The 15,726-nt window shown below is 41.7% G+C and overlaps 1 protein-coding gene across 1 annotated transcript in view; it reads left to right on the top strand.

Moving 5' to 3' along the window:
- Window positions 1–15,726, top strand: part of LOC309553891 (zinc metalloproteinase-disintegrin-like VLAIP-B) — a gene marked incomplete at its 5' end in the record, with an annotated part of 102,884 nt that overhangs the window by 54,624 nt on the left and 32,534 nt on the right. The window contains 5 exon segments of the mRNA XM_082255377.1: window positions 230–301; window positions 3,034–3,203; window positions 5,250–5,334; window positions 8,127–8,257; window positions 12,833–13,010. Of these exon segments, the coding sequence (XP_082111503.1) occupies window positions 230–301; window positions 3,034–3,203; window positions 5,250–5,334; window positions 8,127–8,257; window positions 12,833–13,010 (636 nt within the window).

Here is a 15,726-nt window from a genome sequence, read left to right as displayed (position 1 = left end):
AAAACAAAAAGTGTCCTAACAGTTCATATTTTATAAATGAATATTTTGAGTAGAATACTGTATATACAGGAACCCTATTTTATTTCAGTTCGGTCTTTTGACTCAACAGATATATTGGAAAAGTCAAAGATTTTGCATAAGACAGAGATGGTGATTATTCTGTATGTAGTACTTACAAAAGAACAGTAGGGGGAACTAAATGCACATTTTGTGTCTTATTTCCCTTTAGAGTGAAAAGTATAACAAAAGCACTGAAGTCATCAAACAAAGATTTTTTGAGATAATTAATTATGTCAATGAGGTAAGTTTACATTTTACAGAGTTCTTACAGACTGTAGACATTTTGCAGTCTTTCAATTATAGTGTACTGTATATAAGTCTGTACTGATGTACTTAAAGCAGAGTTCCAGACTTTTCTGTGTTCATTAAAAGTCAGCAGCTACAAAAAGTGTAGCTGCTGACTTTTAATAAACACACACTCACCTGTCCCACGGTCCAGCGATGCGGCCGCCCGAAGCCTCGATCCTCTCCCTCTGGTCTCGGCGGCACCGGCATCACTGGTGTGGGCACCCGGCTGTGAAAGCTTGCGGATTCACAGCCGGGTACGCACTGCGCATGCGCGAGTTGCGCTGCGCGTCTTGATTGGCCGGCAATCTTCTGGGACCTCTGACATGTCCCAGAAGATTGCAGGGAGGAAGGGGGAGAGGAGAACTTCCGCTTAGGGCGCCGCGGCGCTCCGAGCAGAAGTGGGAGCAGGTACCTGTCAAAACTAGGTACCCGCTCCCCCCCCCACCAAAAAAAATGACATGCCAAATGTGACATGTCAGGGGGTTAGGACTACCTAAAGCGGAAGTTCCACTTTTGGGTGGAACTCCGCTTTAATACTAACTATCATGCCCATAGTTGCCAACATTTGAAAAAAATTCCAGGGACAATTTGCAACACAGCTATCAATTACTTACCACACCCACACCCATGAAGCTCCGCCCACTCTGCATAATTAATCTCCGCCTACTTATCAGATTATAGGGTTTACTCAATAAAGAGAGAATTGCAGGAAATTGAAAAGGGAATTTCAAACTTAAAGCGGAGTTCCAGCCTCAAAAATGACTTTGGGCCACCCGCTTGCTTTAAATACCCTAAAAAACAAATGGATAGTCTCAATTTTTTTTTCTTTACTTACCTTGTTTTTGAAGAAAGTATACTTACCTTCCTTCTACTTCCTCCCTCTGGGGCCGTGGCACGCGCCGTCACTTCCTGCTTGCATTGACTCCTTGGAGATGAAAGTCATCGCTCCCAGGAGACAATGCGCCTGCACCGCTCGTCAGTTCCGGTGCAGGTGTGTCATTCCCTGCTAAACGGCTTCAAGGTAAGTATTTCTTCTAAAAGGTAAGTGCAACCTGGGACAGTTCAGAGGCTATCCATTCTGGAATGCACTAGCCCTGACTGTCCCGGGGGTATTTTTTTCTAAAAAAAACTTTTCCGAGGCCGGAACTTCGCTTTAAGGCCAAAAGTAGCAGAGTTTGAATCATTTTCCCATTCTGCTGCACTACTTCTGCCTAAAGTTTAAAATTCTCATCACAATTCCCTGCAATTCTAAAGTGACAAATGTGCTCAGGTGTGACCATACAAAAAATGTAATATGTAAATATAAATAAAGTGCAAGGTGTAAATAAGTACGATAAAACCTAATTATACTACCTGGTATAATTAGGTTTTATTGCACTTATTTACACCTTGCACTTTATTTATATTTACATATTACATTTTTTGTATGGTCACACCTGAGCACATTTGACACTGGATTCACATGTCTATTACCAGATCGTTTTGCACATAACATTGTTGCTTTCATCCTACCTACCTTCATGTCTGTAAATGTGTCCTTCTCTGTGATGGTCCTTCTCTGCTGTGCTGTGGCGGCCGGTGTCGGCAAGGCACTCTTGAGAACGAGTTCCTTTGATTTAAAAATGGCGCCAGGAGGTGCCATTACTTAACTGCGCATGCACCCACCCGGCCGAGCTTGTACGAGCTTTCCCGAGCCCGGCAGGCGTTGGAACGGCGCATGCGCAGTTACGATGTTGGCCCACAACCATTTTTTATTAGGGCACCAGCTGCCCGTAACGGGCCTTTATGGGAAGCCCGATTAATGGGCCGGGACAATGTAAATTACCTGGGACAGCCTCGTATTTGCCGGGACAGTTGGCAGGTATGCATGCCAGTTAAACCTAAATGTACGAAAGTTCATTGCAGGTTTATTGCAGCTACTTCTAAAATCAGGGCCAGGTTTACCATTAGGCACAACAGGCATGTGCCTATATTATGTGTCAGTGTCACCTCCTCACTGACTGTTTTAACCCCATAAATGCTTTGTAATGGTGTAGGGCATCTAAGGCATAGTCAAACTCTCCTGAATGGGCCATGTTTACCGACAGCACTGCCCACTGAACATGATGGTGGGGATCATTTTTGCCGCAAAGCTTTGCACAGATGTGTGTGTACATATGCCACGCCTGTGGCATGTGTACATGCTCACCCATTGCCTTTTCAGCTTAAGATGGGCGGATGGTAAAAATGCAGCTTAACCTAATGTTTTTATTGATTCCCCCACACAGATTTCAAGCGTAACTAAGCCTTTAGTGTGGAAATTTGCACACTTGACACTTTATGTGGAATACATCAAGTTGACACTAATATGGTTTCATTATTGTGTTATATTGATTCATGTAAAATTGCACAATGTTTATTTATGTATTTATTTATATAAATTTGCGTTGTGTTTTGATTGTTTTTGTTTTATGGTTTTGCGCATTTTTTTAAGTTTATTTGCGCAGGTAAACACAAATGCAAAAGAGCATCGGTGTCTACACCAATACAATGTACTTCTTTGTCTGGCAACTAACTGCATGGATAAAGACTGAGAACTGTACACTAGGGGACATTTGTGCCTCTCATTGTCCATGCGTTTGAGCCCCGCATTGTAAATATGAGTTTAGTACAGGTATAACAGATCTTTTACTCACTCTCTTCTAGGTATATAAGCAAATCGGAACATTTGTGGCACTCACTGGGATAGAATTCTGGAATAAGACAGATATGTTTGAAGTCTCATCCTCAGCCTCCATCGATCTTGACCGGTTCTGTACATGGAGAAAGCAAGTTTTGCTCCCAAGACATTATCATGACAATGCCCAGTTTATAACGTAAGCATCCCATCATTGTTACATATAGTTACATAGCTAGTCAGGTTGAAAAGACACAAGTCCAGATCAGCATAGTAGACATAAGGACAGGGAAATACTAGCTGTGTTCTTTTATAGAAAGGAAACAACAGGGTCCCATTAAATTGGATCAAAGCTACATCTAATCATTAAACAAGGAATTCATAGCTGAAGCTGTAAAAATGAAAGACATTTTTTTTCTGTTTTGTATAGGTTATAAATTTAAAAATGATCTCAAATTCCCTTAAATTGTTTAGGTGGGAACAATTATAGTACATCAATCATGAAGCAATATGTGACCAGTAGTTTGATTTTTCCTTTATGGAATCAACAGAACAAAAATGGGGAATTCTTCACACCAAGAAATAACAACCAAATACTAATTAATGACAAGCTTGAAACCGAACTCCAGAATACGCAAATATTGTCTAAATACAAGAACAATGGGATTAATTTACTAAAACTGGTACATTCAGGATCTGGTGTAGCTGTGCATGGTGGCCAATGAGCTTCTAACTTCAACTTGTTCAAGTGTTACTAAACCCACAACAGTGATATCAGTCTGTATATGCAGTAAAGCATGCTTGTTATACTCACTGTGGAACCTAAGGGGTTAATCTTCAGCATTGTGTAAAAAGACTGTTTGATCCTGTATGCACAGAGCCTCCTCTTCTTGCATTGTCCTCATAACATGTCTGGATAAGACAGAGTTACTGGAGTCAGGCCGCACATGCTCAGTCTGGTGTATATTGCTAGAGAATTATTTATTTTTCTTGGGAGGGTGCATGTAATCAGCACAGGGCCAATCAGCACTGTCCAGACAGAGGGTCAGGGGTCCTGCATCCTAACCAGTGCAGTATGAAAACTCCTCCCTCCTACAAGCTTTACCCAGGCCCTGATAGTCACAAGACTGCTATATACTGCTGATGAGAAAAGGTATTTAGCAGTTTATATTTACTAAAATAATTGGATTTCCATGTTCTGTGTACTGTGGGAAACCAGATATAGTAAATGCAGGGTCCTGGGTTTAGTAACACTTTAAGCTTTGACAATAAAACCTGGAAGCGGATTGGTTTCTATGCAGAGCTGCTCCAGATTATGCACACTTCAGTTTTAGTAGATTCCCCCCCAATGTGTATTCTTTTTTTTTTTTTTTTTTTTTTTTTTTCCACAATAAAAGTTTATTGAACAAGTAAAGATAAAGTAAACACTTTGTTACATGTATAATAAAATGTATTGGTAACAAAAATAAAGGATAATTCCAGTCCATATATTAAATAAGCCAAAACAAAAACAGCTTCTCGCACTCAATTTGCTAAACGTCTATGCCGTCCAATGTGTATTCTTAGTTGAATCTTGGTGTGCCTTGTGTATTTCTTCAATATCTGTGCAGTAATCTAGCATGAAACTTTGTGCAGGAGCTTCCCTTAATAAAGACCGCTCACTGCTGCTCTCTCCTTGTGCAGGGTGACTGGTCTTGTCTCCGCCCTCTATCTGAAGTTTTTTGCAGGCAGCCAATAGTGGGTGGGCCCGCTGGCCCTCTCACAGCTCTGATGTCTGAACAGTCTATATGCAGAACAGTCATTATATAACTGCTAATTTTGCAAGGTATCTGGGCTTGCAAAGGCATTTAGGGCACACAAAGTCAATTTATATCCTTTGTGGCCACTGAAGAATATATCTAAATGTGAGTTTTTGCACCCACAGTTCAGCTTTAAAGTAAAAGTTCACATTCCAGTAGTTCTTTGCATGTTCTACAGGGGTGCTCCTGCACTGCAGAGTGGCACAAAGGCTTTCCTAAATCTCTGGCTTCGCCCAGTTGTGGATTCCACCAAGTAGACGGTCAATAATAGGCAGCTTCCCAGAAACAATGGTTGGGAAGTCTAAGGTAGTCTGTATTCTTTAGAAAGAATCATATATAGAGTATTAGACCTTTATTGAAAATATTATCCATTTATCTGAAAATGTGAAATTAAGTATTGTTAAAGAAATTTCATATTCAAAATTGACTTTTTTTGGGGTTTGCAGAAGCACAGATTTTGATGGACCCACAGTTGGATTGGCCTTTGTGGGTACTATATGTTCTGATTCTCATTCTTGTGGTGTCATTCAGGTGAGCTGATTTTTTTTCTATTTATTATTTAAGCTGGATAAAAACTGGATGTGGCCAGCATGTTGGCCTTATAGTGGGACTTTAAGCTACCCAAAATATACTTTGAGAACAATATGGCTTTATTTAGTGCCGTACATCAGTGATGTGTACCCAGACCATGGCTGCATGTGCTAAATGTATCACACTGTAATGTCAAACCTGTGTATATATATACATTTAGAGGACATTTCTAAATGCATATAAATGCATGTAATGATTTTTCATTGGTGCCATTTACATTATGCGTTTAGTTTAGCTGCATGTAGAGAAAATAGAATTCTGTGGGTCCAGGATCCAATTAGACCATGGGTCCTCAAACTACGGCCCTCCAGCTGTTGCAGAACTACACATCCCATGAGGCATTGTAAAACTCTGACATTCACAAACATGATGAGGCATGATGGGAATTGTAGTTCCTGAACAACTGGAGGGCCATAGTTTGAAGACCCCTGAATTAGACACTTCAAATGTGTGTAAATGCAGACAGACCTGTTTCTAAGTAGGAGCATCTAAAAACACGATGTATAGAGCCCTGGTGTTTAGCTGCAGGAGGAGGGCACATGTGCATCGTCCAACCCTGCTGCTGGTAGCCTGTCAAGTTCTATGAGATGCTGACAAATGCCAGTAAAAGACTTCTTTAGACCTCCCATGTTTCAGGCATTTGTCCCAGGGCACATACTACCCTAAATGTTCATACCGCCACATCCAACATCTAGCAACAACAGCTGTCAGCCTCTCATAGAGTTTGGCAGGTTGCAGGCAGTAGGGGTGGATGGTGCACCTGCCCATTGCATGCAGCTAAATGCCACAGCCTCATGCATTGGAGCTAAACCCCCATGCTTATATTGCCCAGAGGACTTTTCTAAATAAAGGAATGCCAGTGTAAATGAGGCCTTAAATTAAATATGTGCCATTGTGTATTAACAGCTGTAGCTATGGTAAACAGTGGGGTTGATTTATTAAAACTGGAGAGGTCAAAATTGGGTGCAGCTTAGCATAGAAATCAATCAGATTCCAGTTATTTTTGTCAAAGCTTAATTGAACAAGCTCAAGTTAGAAGCTGATTGGCTACCATACACAGCTGCACCAGATTCTGCACTCTCCAGTTTTAGTAAATCAATCTAACTTTTTGACTGAATCTCTGCAACAGAAAATCTATACTGGATGCATGAATTATAATATTTATAATAATAAATCAACCCCTATGTGTATGTGACCTAACATTTATGTCTGGCCTGGTTTAGAATGCTAAGATACTGTCATTCAATGTTCATTGTCTATTAAAGCGTATGTGAAACCAAAAATAATAAAATTTCAGTACATCTCTGCAATACATCCACATTTACTCATGTGTCCCTTTAACCACTTTAAGACCGGAAGGATTTGCCCCCTTAATGACCAAGCCACTTTTTTCAACTTGGCACTGCGTGACTTTAACTGACAATTGTGCGGTTGTGCAACGCTGTACCCAAACAAAATGTATGTCCTTTTTTTCCCCCACAAATAGAGCTTTCTTTTGGTAGTATTTGGAAAAAAAAGGGCAACAATTCTGAAAAAAATCAATATTTTTCACATTCTGCTATATAACATTCCCAAAAAAAAAAAAAAAAGGAAAAACCAAAAATGTTTTTAACATTTTAGGCCAATTTGTTTTCTGCTACATATTTTAGTTAAAAAAAAATTGCAATAAGCATATTTTGATTGGTTTGCGCAAAAGTTATTGCCTCTACTAACTACGGCAAAGATTTATGTCATTTTTATTTATTTTTTTGCTAGTAATGGTGGCGATCCACAATTTTTTTGCGGGACTGCGACATTGCGGTGGACAGATCGGACCCCTGACTGACACTTTTGACACTTTTGGGGGGGGGGGGGCAGTGACATTACTACAGTAATCAGTGCTAAAAATATGCACTGTTACTGTAATAATGACACTGGCAGGGAAGGGGTTAACATTGTGGGTGATCAAGGGGTCAAATGTGAGCCTAGGGGAGTGATTCTAATTGTGGGGGGCTTGTGGAATGACCATAAAGATCTGTCATCCTATATAGAAGGATCACAGGGGCACTATGATCATTCCATGGATAAGAACGGTCAGCAGTGTTTACAACTGTTGACCGTTTCTCTCTCCAAGCGGGGAACGATCGTGGGTGTCAGGCGGCAATCGGAGCTGCCTGCCCACTGTATCAGCTTCCCTGCTGACTAGCGGGGGCGGGAGTGCGCCGGCGCGCTTGCCCCCTAGCCTCCTGCTTGCGACTACTGTATGGTTACGGCAATTCGTGCAGGAGCGGCTTCCTGACGCAGATCGTAAAGAGGTTGGTATAAAAAATACCTGCTGATCTGTTAGAGATGCACTCAGCTATTCGTTCTTTTTTGTGGGTTGACAACATACAGGTTTTTGTGGCCTGAGTGTCAGCCCTGCCCAGTTTTCTTTTGCTAAACTACTCAACCATTGTCTTCATCTTCAAAACATAGAAATTAATTGACTTGTAGTTCTAAGATAAGAACTGAGAGGGCTAAGTAATCTTGTTGCAATAGCACAGGCAGAGACCGCTCTGGATTTCTGACAAGTTCAACAGAAAAACAGATTTACCAAAACACTATCAATGGTACATTTTTAACAAACCAAAATGGATAATATAGGAAAAGTTAATCGTTAGGGATTGCATACACTTTAGGATTGTCCCAAGCGCCATCTTCTCACTCTTCTAAAATGTTGTTGTTTCCTGTCTTATTGTCTCACTTGCTGCCAGGATCATAGCAGAGCCGCCATATCTGTCGGTGCCACAGTTGCTCATGAAATGGGACACAACCTGGGGATGAATCATGACACCAGTGCCTGCTCCTGTTCTGGTGATTCCTGTATCATGTCGCCCACTCTGAGGTGGGTTCATGTACTCTATATAGTATTTCTTATAAACCCATCAACCTCTTCTAAAAAAAAAACCTCTTCTAGGAGCAACCAGTCTAATTTCACCTATAATTTTTTCTATAAAGATCATGAAAGAAATGTGCATATTTGCTAAGGAGACCAATATTACAAGATCACCTATTGTGCCGCTTAAAGTATAAAGGCAAAAAATGTTTTCTTAGTTTTGGATAGAGTGAAGATAGATTAGAACACCTATATATTTTTTTCTTTTTACTGTCTGTGCTTCCTTTAAGGAGATTCTTCCTCTCTATTTGTCCTGTTTACCATTATCATTGAAATAAAGGAAAATTCCACATTTTTGTGTTGTCCCTAGAAAAGTAATAGAGGGGGAATCTTCCAATGGGGACCTGGGGGTCCACAAGAAATTTACAAAATTTGCAGGGATTTCCTCTCACTTCTTGTTTGGCTATGGGGCAGGAAGTGAAGGGAATTCTCTGTAATGGGACACAGATGGTGGGAAAGAAATCTGACAGGGGTCATAACCATGCCTTACTCTATCCAAAATGAAAAAAAAAAATGTGCCCAAAGTTTTACTTTAACGCTGAACCCCAAGCCAATATAAAACAGAGATGAAAGCATCTTTGTACTTTTAAATAGCGAACAGTTTAAGTGCCTGTATTTGACTTGGTGTCAGACTCTTCCAATTCACTATACAGCAAAGATTTAATTTGGAGAGGGAGAAAAAGCCGAGGACCAATCAGTTGTATGCTGATAGAAGGAGAGATAATAATGACAGAGCATAATGACAGAGAGGTCTACTGTTTCTCATTGTCCAATCACAGACTGGTGAAAGGACAAGACCCGTAAGAGGTATTTAAAGGAGAAGTATGTCCAAAGCGCTTGAATGTGTTGACGGGGGAATGCCCAGTGGCGTCACTAGGGTGGGGCCAGAGGGGGCCATGGCCCCACCAAAATTAGTCTGTGCCCCCTCATGTGCCCCCCCAATTAATTATGGACATAGCTGCCTATCCCTGACCTGCGGTCACTGACACTGCGATAGCTGAAGAGAAAATCTAGCTGCGGTATCTCCCTCCGGCTAGCAGGTCACTTCCTTGTGTAGAGTGGAGAGGGGTGGGGCCTCTGACCCAAGCAGCTAATCGGCTTCTCTCTTCAGTGCACAATCAAAGCAATTTACTTGTACACTGAAGCCGATTAGCTGGCCGGTCGGAGGCCCCTCCCCTCTCCACTGTACACAAGGAAGTGACCTGCTAGGCAGAGGGAGATCCCACGTGGGCACCACAGGGCTCAGCTGCTGCTTGTCCCCTCAGTTCTGAGATGACACGGACGTGCAGGGGGAGATGCAATGCTGCAGGCACCACAGGACAGTTGGCAGGTGAGGTGAGATAATTTTATCTTTTGACCACAGATACTAGTGAGTTAAATTTACATTATGACAGACTAACCCTCTAGCTTGCCCCCCTCAGCTATGCAAGGTTGGTGATGGGATCCCCCTTGTTAGTCTGCCCACAATCGCTGCCATCATCCCCTAGTCTTCTTCTGGGTACAGTGACTTCTATTTTCAGCCATTGGTCGGCCATCTGCACACGTGCACTTTCTTTGCCCCAGGACCTGGCTCTGTCCTTATCATCTTACAGATGGGTCAGCAGCAGTTTTCACTGCATTGCACATCAACATAAACACTTGATAGAAGACAGGTTTTTCCTAAAAGACAATGATAAAGTCTCTTCTACCAAAAAAAAAAAAAAAACAATAGGTAACTACTACATTTTTTTTTTTTACCTTCAGTTTCACTTTAAAGCAAAAAACCAGGCAAGTAGCTAGCTACAGAATTGGAATATGTGAAAAGTTCCAACAGCCTGTAATTCTCTTCAGCCAGCCTTGTGATCCAGACAGCCTGGCCACATACCTGGCTTCCTGTGTCACCTGCCTGCTTATTGGGCAGAGGTGATCATGCTGCTTCTTTGACCAGTGACCAGACATAAAGTAGATTAAGGGCTTTTTCACACGGTCCGCCTCCATAGGCGGATCCGTGCTGCTCAGCGGGGATCGGGAGGTGTCACAACTCCCACTGCTCTCTATGGGGGATCGGATGAGAGCGGACCGCCTGTCTTCCGATCCGATCCGATCCCTGAACGGATGGAAAAATAGGGTTTCCATCCGTCCTGATTTCACGGACAGGATCGGATACGGATGGCAGCGGGTGTCAGCGGAGGTGTCTCCGCTGACATCCGCTGCCCCATAGAGTTGCATGGAGGATCCGATAAGATCCTCCTAAAAAACTGACAGGCGGATCTGATCGGACCGCCCGTGTGAAAGAGCCCTTACTGTAAACCTCGTCACTAAAATTTCTGTAAGATTTAATATTAATATAATTAAAGAAAAAAAAAAGTTGTTTTAAATCTTGTTAAATTTGCACCTTTTGGGATCTTTTACATGGCAATCTCTCCGACTGTCAGTTCTTCAGGCGGACCTGATTGTCTAGTCTATGCATTCCTATGGACTAGCGGTTGAAAATGGATTTGTATCAATTTACACCTGCCTACCTCCGGGTCTGATCAGCCCACTCTAAAAAAAGGAAAAAAAAATGGAGAAGGACTGCATCCTTTTTCATTTGGACGGATCGGATCTGAGGCAGCCGAGTGTAAATGGACAGCGGAGCCTGTTTACACTCAGCGCCTCCTATAGTGCAGAGAAGGATATGTGCCTGCCCACTCTTCATAAATTGAGTGGATACAGACCTGTCATCTGTCCACTCTGCTATGATCAGCAGGGGATCAGCTCATAGATTCCTTGCTGATCAGAATGGAAGGCGTCCGTGTGAAAAGGCCCTTTTTTAAAAGATGCAGCCATGAAGGATCTTTTTTAGCCAGCTCCTGCTATGAGGTGTCAACTGTCACCCAGTTGTGCTCCTGTGTTGTCACCTTATTACATATGACCCTGGTGAAAACTACAAGCAGCCATGATGTCACAAATTTTCACCTTCACCTTCACTATTATTGTGGACTCATTCACATTTACATAGATTTTATATACAGTAATTTATATTTTTATATAGCGCTGCTAGTGTGATCTTATTTAGTTTGAGCAATTTTGCACCTATGTGATTAATATTTTGGTTTAATAGCAGCAGCTTGTTTTTCTCTTTTAAGAGTTTTATACTACACACTGACTTTTTGGTTCTAATTGGTATAGCGCTGGGTGAGTGGGCATAATTTTTAATAATTACACCTACTCCTTTTCTGAGCTAGTATTAGTTCATGTTTATGCGTTTTTGATGCCCATTTTCAGGAATATTAAATGTTTATACGTTTGATGCCCATTGTTTCTTGACAGTGGGCATCAAATGCATAAACATGAAATATTCCTGACAGTGGGCATCAAATGCATAAATATGAAATATTCCTGGCAATGGCGATCAATCATGAATAATTCATATTTATGCGTTTGACCCTTTTCAAGAATATTTCATGTTTATGCGTTTTGATGCCCGTTGTCAGGAATATTTAATGTTTTCATGTTTATACATTTGATGTCCATTGTTAGGATATATAAAGTGTATGCATTTATTGCTCTTGCTCATTGACAAGTTATACCAAGGTAATGCAACTGCTGCTCATTGGCATGAGTATTCGTGTGTGTGTGTGTGTGTGTGTGAGTGTGAATGTAACACACACACAATTTGTCCTATTATACTTAGAGTATTTTACCATAGCGTTTTGTGTTAATTATTCTTATTTATCAATGGTCATTTTTTAATTTTTTTTATGGTGATGTTTTGATAATGCACATTTATTAAGGTGTGTGATAATGCGGTTCCAATTTAGTTAGTTTAGTTGATTGCTGGTAGGTAGTGCAACTACATTTTATCAATAACATATGTCGATGATCATCATTGGATTGCATTCTATTATTGAGATATATATATATATATATATATATATATATATATATATGTATGTGTAAAATCGCATTTTATAGTTGGCCCCCCTACTTTTATCCCTGTCCCCCCATGTGCCCCCCCTAAATATGAAAGCTGGAGACGCCACTGGGAATGCCTCATGCAGAGCTATTGTGTTCTGCCAGTGGGGTGGGGGAGTGGGAGCCTTCCCAGCCTGCAGAAAACAATGATTACTGCTAGCGGCTATAGCCGCCAGCAGTAATCAAATGTAAAAACTCTGACAGGCTGGTTTTACCAAATTCTTGATGGATATTTATGGCTTCTGGGGTGCATTCTGAAGTGTGGGAAATCAACTACTAGTGGTGCTGTCACTTAAAGGAAGGTGTTAGAATCCCTGTTCAGAACTGTCTTGTGGGAAGATACTGTATACTTGACTTAGTTGCGAATACCATGAGGAAAATGGTTTGTATGTTCTTGTATAAGTACCATTGCACATTTTGGAGGACATGCTGTCCTGTTTGAATGGTGGCGGAATGAGGGGTTATTTTTCTTAGTGTTGCAATGGGGTAACACTAATTTTGGGGAATGGCCATCTTTAAATCAAGCGTCACCCATGCCAGCGCATTACTAAATTAGGACCTGATCTTCATCATTTTCTCTCCATACAGCTACAACACCCCCCATCTCTTCAGTTCCTGCAGTCTTACAAACTTCCGGGAGTTCATTTTTGACCGGATGCCAGCGTGTATGAAAACTGAGCCGTTAAAGGAGTATATTGAGTCCCCTTCTGTTTGTGGCAACAAATTCACAGAGATGGGAGAGGACTGTGACTGCGGCACTGTAAAGGTAAATCATCTGGTAGAATATCGGGTTGGCATTAAATTATTTTTTTTTTTAGCATCTCGTAAACTTGCAGAAATACCTTTTTATTGGTGAGATGTGCTCAAGCTGAATAGTCAGTTCTTCCATTCTTTTTATAAAAAAAAAAGTGTTTAATAACAAATTAGCTAATGACTACAGAATAAATAGTATAATACAGAATATAAAATAGTGTAAAAAGGTACAGTTATATAGTTGAGATAAGGTTTCTTCTTTAAAGTGGTTGTACACCCTCACATATACCAAGTGAAATGACTGGCCTCAGATGATACACAGAGATAAAAGAAATCCTACTACATAGGTTTTACTTGTTTATCTTGCCTACACCCCCAAAAGGCAGATCATGTTAAAAACCCTTCTTCATCTGTCAGCAGCACAGAGGAGAGGGTGGAGAGATTGCAGTTACACTGTATGAGAGCTGATTTGGAGGAAAGGTGCACAAACCCCACTTAGTGTGCTGAATAGACAACCTCCGTTCTGAGCTCTCTCACTCCCCCCATGACACATATTGTATCTCATGTGTCGGGAAAACTTGTCAGAAGTGACTTATGCTGATCATAGAGGAACAAAGAACCAGAGAGAAACAACACTTAGAGCTTCAGAGAGAGATAAGTAAACACTACAGATGTATGTGCTTTGTTGAGATTCCATGACGGAGGTTTACAACCACTTTAGGTATGCATATATGTATTTATGTATGTGTCCTTCTGTGTGCTGCAAAAACATTTGTCTCCAAAACGTAAAACTTCCCTGTTTCCCCGCAAATAAAACAGTGTCTTATATTAATTTTTGCTCCAAAAGATGCGCTAGGTCTTATTTTCAGGGAATGTCTTATTTTCCCATGAAGAAGAATACGGTACACATTTATTGAACAAAAAAAAAGGAAATGTATTACCTGTATACGGTACTGTAGTAGTTGTCATCAAAAACCAGCAAGGTACATCCTCCTGTGTCATTTTGATTCCCCCTTCTGATCCTCCTGTGTCATTTTGATTGCCTCCTCTGATCCTCCTGTGTCATTTTAAGTGATCCCACTCCCCCCACCCCTGTGCCAGTGGAAACCTTCACCAGACATCCACCCCACCCCTTTATCAGACATTTCCCCCCTACCTCAGTCACCCCTGTGTGTCCACACAATGTGCCCGACTCCTGCCCCGTGCGACTCACTGTCTAATTGTGAGTCAGCCAGACTCCGTCAGGGCAGACCAAGCAGCAGGCGGCAGCTTGTCCTGGCAGCGGCACGGGCTCTCTGATTAAAAGAGACCTCGCACTTCCTGTCAGCTCCGGCTGTGCTGTGTCCAAAAAAGTGAGCTGCGCGGCAGCATCCAGCCCTACGGTCAAGAGTTACGGTAGCTTCGGGGGGCCTTATTATCAGGGAGACCTTATGTTCAGGGGAGGCCTTTTTATCGGGGGGGGGGTCTTATTTTCGGGGGGATGCCTTATATTTCAGTGAGAGGCAAAACTGTAAGTAGGTCTTATTTTTGGGGGATGTCTTACTTTTGGGGGAAACAGGGTATATGTCCCCTCCTTTTAAGGAACAGACTGATCTAAGTTATATCTGAGTATAGTAGTGCTGCATTGACAATTTATAGGAAAAGTGCATGTGTAAAGAGTCCTCCCCAATCTAATGACGAAGAAAATGTTCCATTACTAACATGCAACATATTTGGCAAGTGGATATATCATCAAGGGGGGGAAAACCTGCGCTAACTATTGAAAAAATTGATGACTAGGTAATACATTGTTTAGCAGCTGAAACACTGGACCTATAGAAATCCAAACAGTATTATATATCAAAAAAGTGCAGCGCTAAAAACAACTAAATGAATAAATATGTCACATTAGTCATGGGCGCAGTGAAGTAAACCAAGACCAGAAAAAGAAAGTCCATAGGAATCATGAATCCCAAAAATGGATCATAGATGGAAAATAATAATCCAAAAGTAGGTTGAGTCCCAAGGTTTGGTGAGCAGGAGGAAGACACCCGTGGTAGGTAAGTAAGAGATGGCTGCTTACCAGAGGGAATGGGCCCCCAACTTAATGGACAGGCCACAAAAGCTATGGAAAAAACACTCAGGATAGACTCTTCCTTCACACACAAGTGGATATGGACCGCTTGTCACCACTCTTTCCAAGGAACACACTGCCGCAGTAACGCTCATATGCAACTCCGGTATCTCCGAGTGTTCACCATATGGGAAGGAAAAATGAGGGAGACCATAGCGTAATCCAGCATTTGCATTAAAACGAGTTTATTAAGGTTCCACTTACATTTTGGTAGACATGTGCAAGCAAACAGCATAAAATCGCGGCGTCCCGCGGAAGTAAGGTGAGCCGGCGTCGAGAGGGGCGTGACGAACGTGGTGTCCGGAACCGCCCGACCGGTTTCGTCAGATGTGACGTCGTCTGGGGCGTGAGTGGATATATCAACTGAACCAAATAATATTACATATATCTATATATGAATACATAATTTAATGTTCTTTGCAATTTGAATGTCCTAATCAAGGAATATTACAGTAGAAAGAACTTAAATACTGTATGAAATCCAGGGCTTTTTTTTCTCAGAGAAAAGGTGCAGGAACTCACCCCCCCCCTCCTAGGTCACGCCCCTACCGCCCCTAGGACCACCCCCAGGACCGCCTCCTTTAGAGAACCAAGGGGGACCTGAAAGTGTACAATT

The sequence above is a fragment of the Pelophylax lessonae genome (genome assembly GCF_965119305.1).
Source record: "Pelophylax lessonae genome assembly, chromosome: 4".
Taxonomy (NCBI): Eukaryota; Metazoa; Chordata; class Amphibia; order Anura; family Ranidae; genus Pelophylax; species Pelophylax lessonae.
Note: the sequence above shows the minus strand (reverse complement) of the source record. Positions and strands in the feature narration are given on the sequence as shown.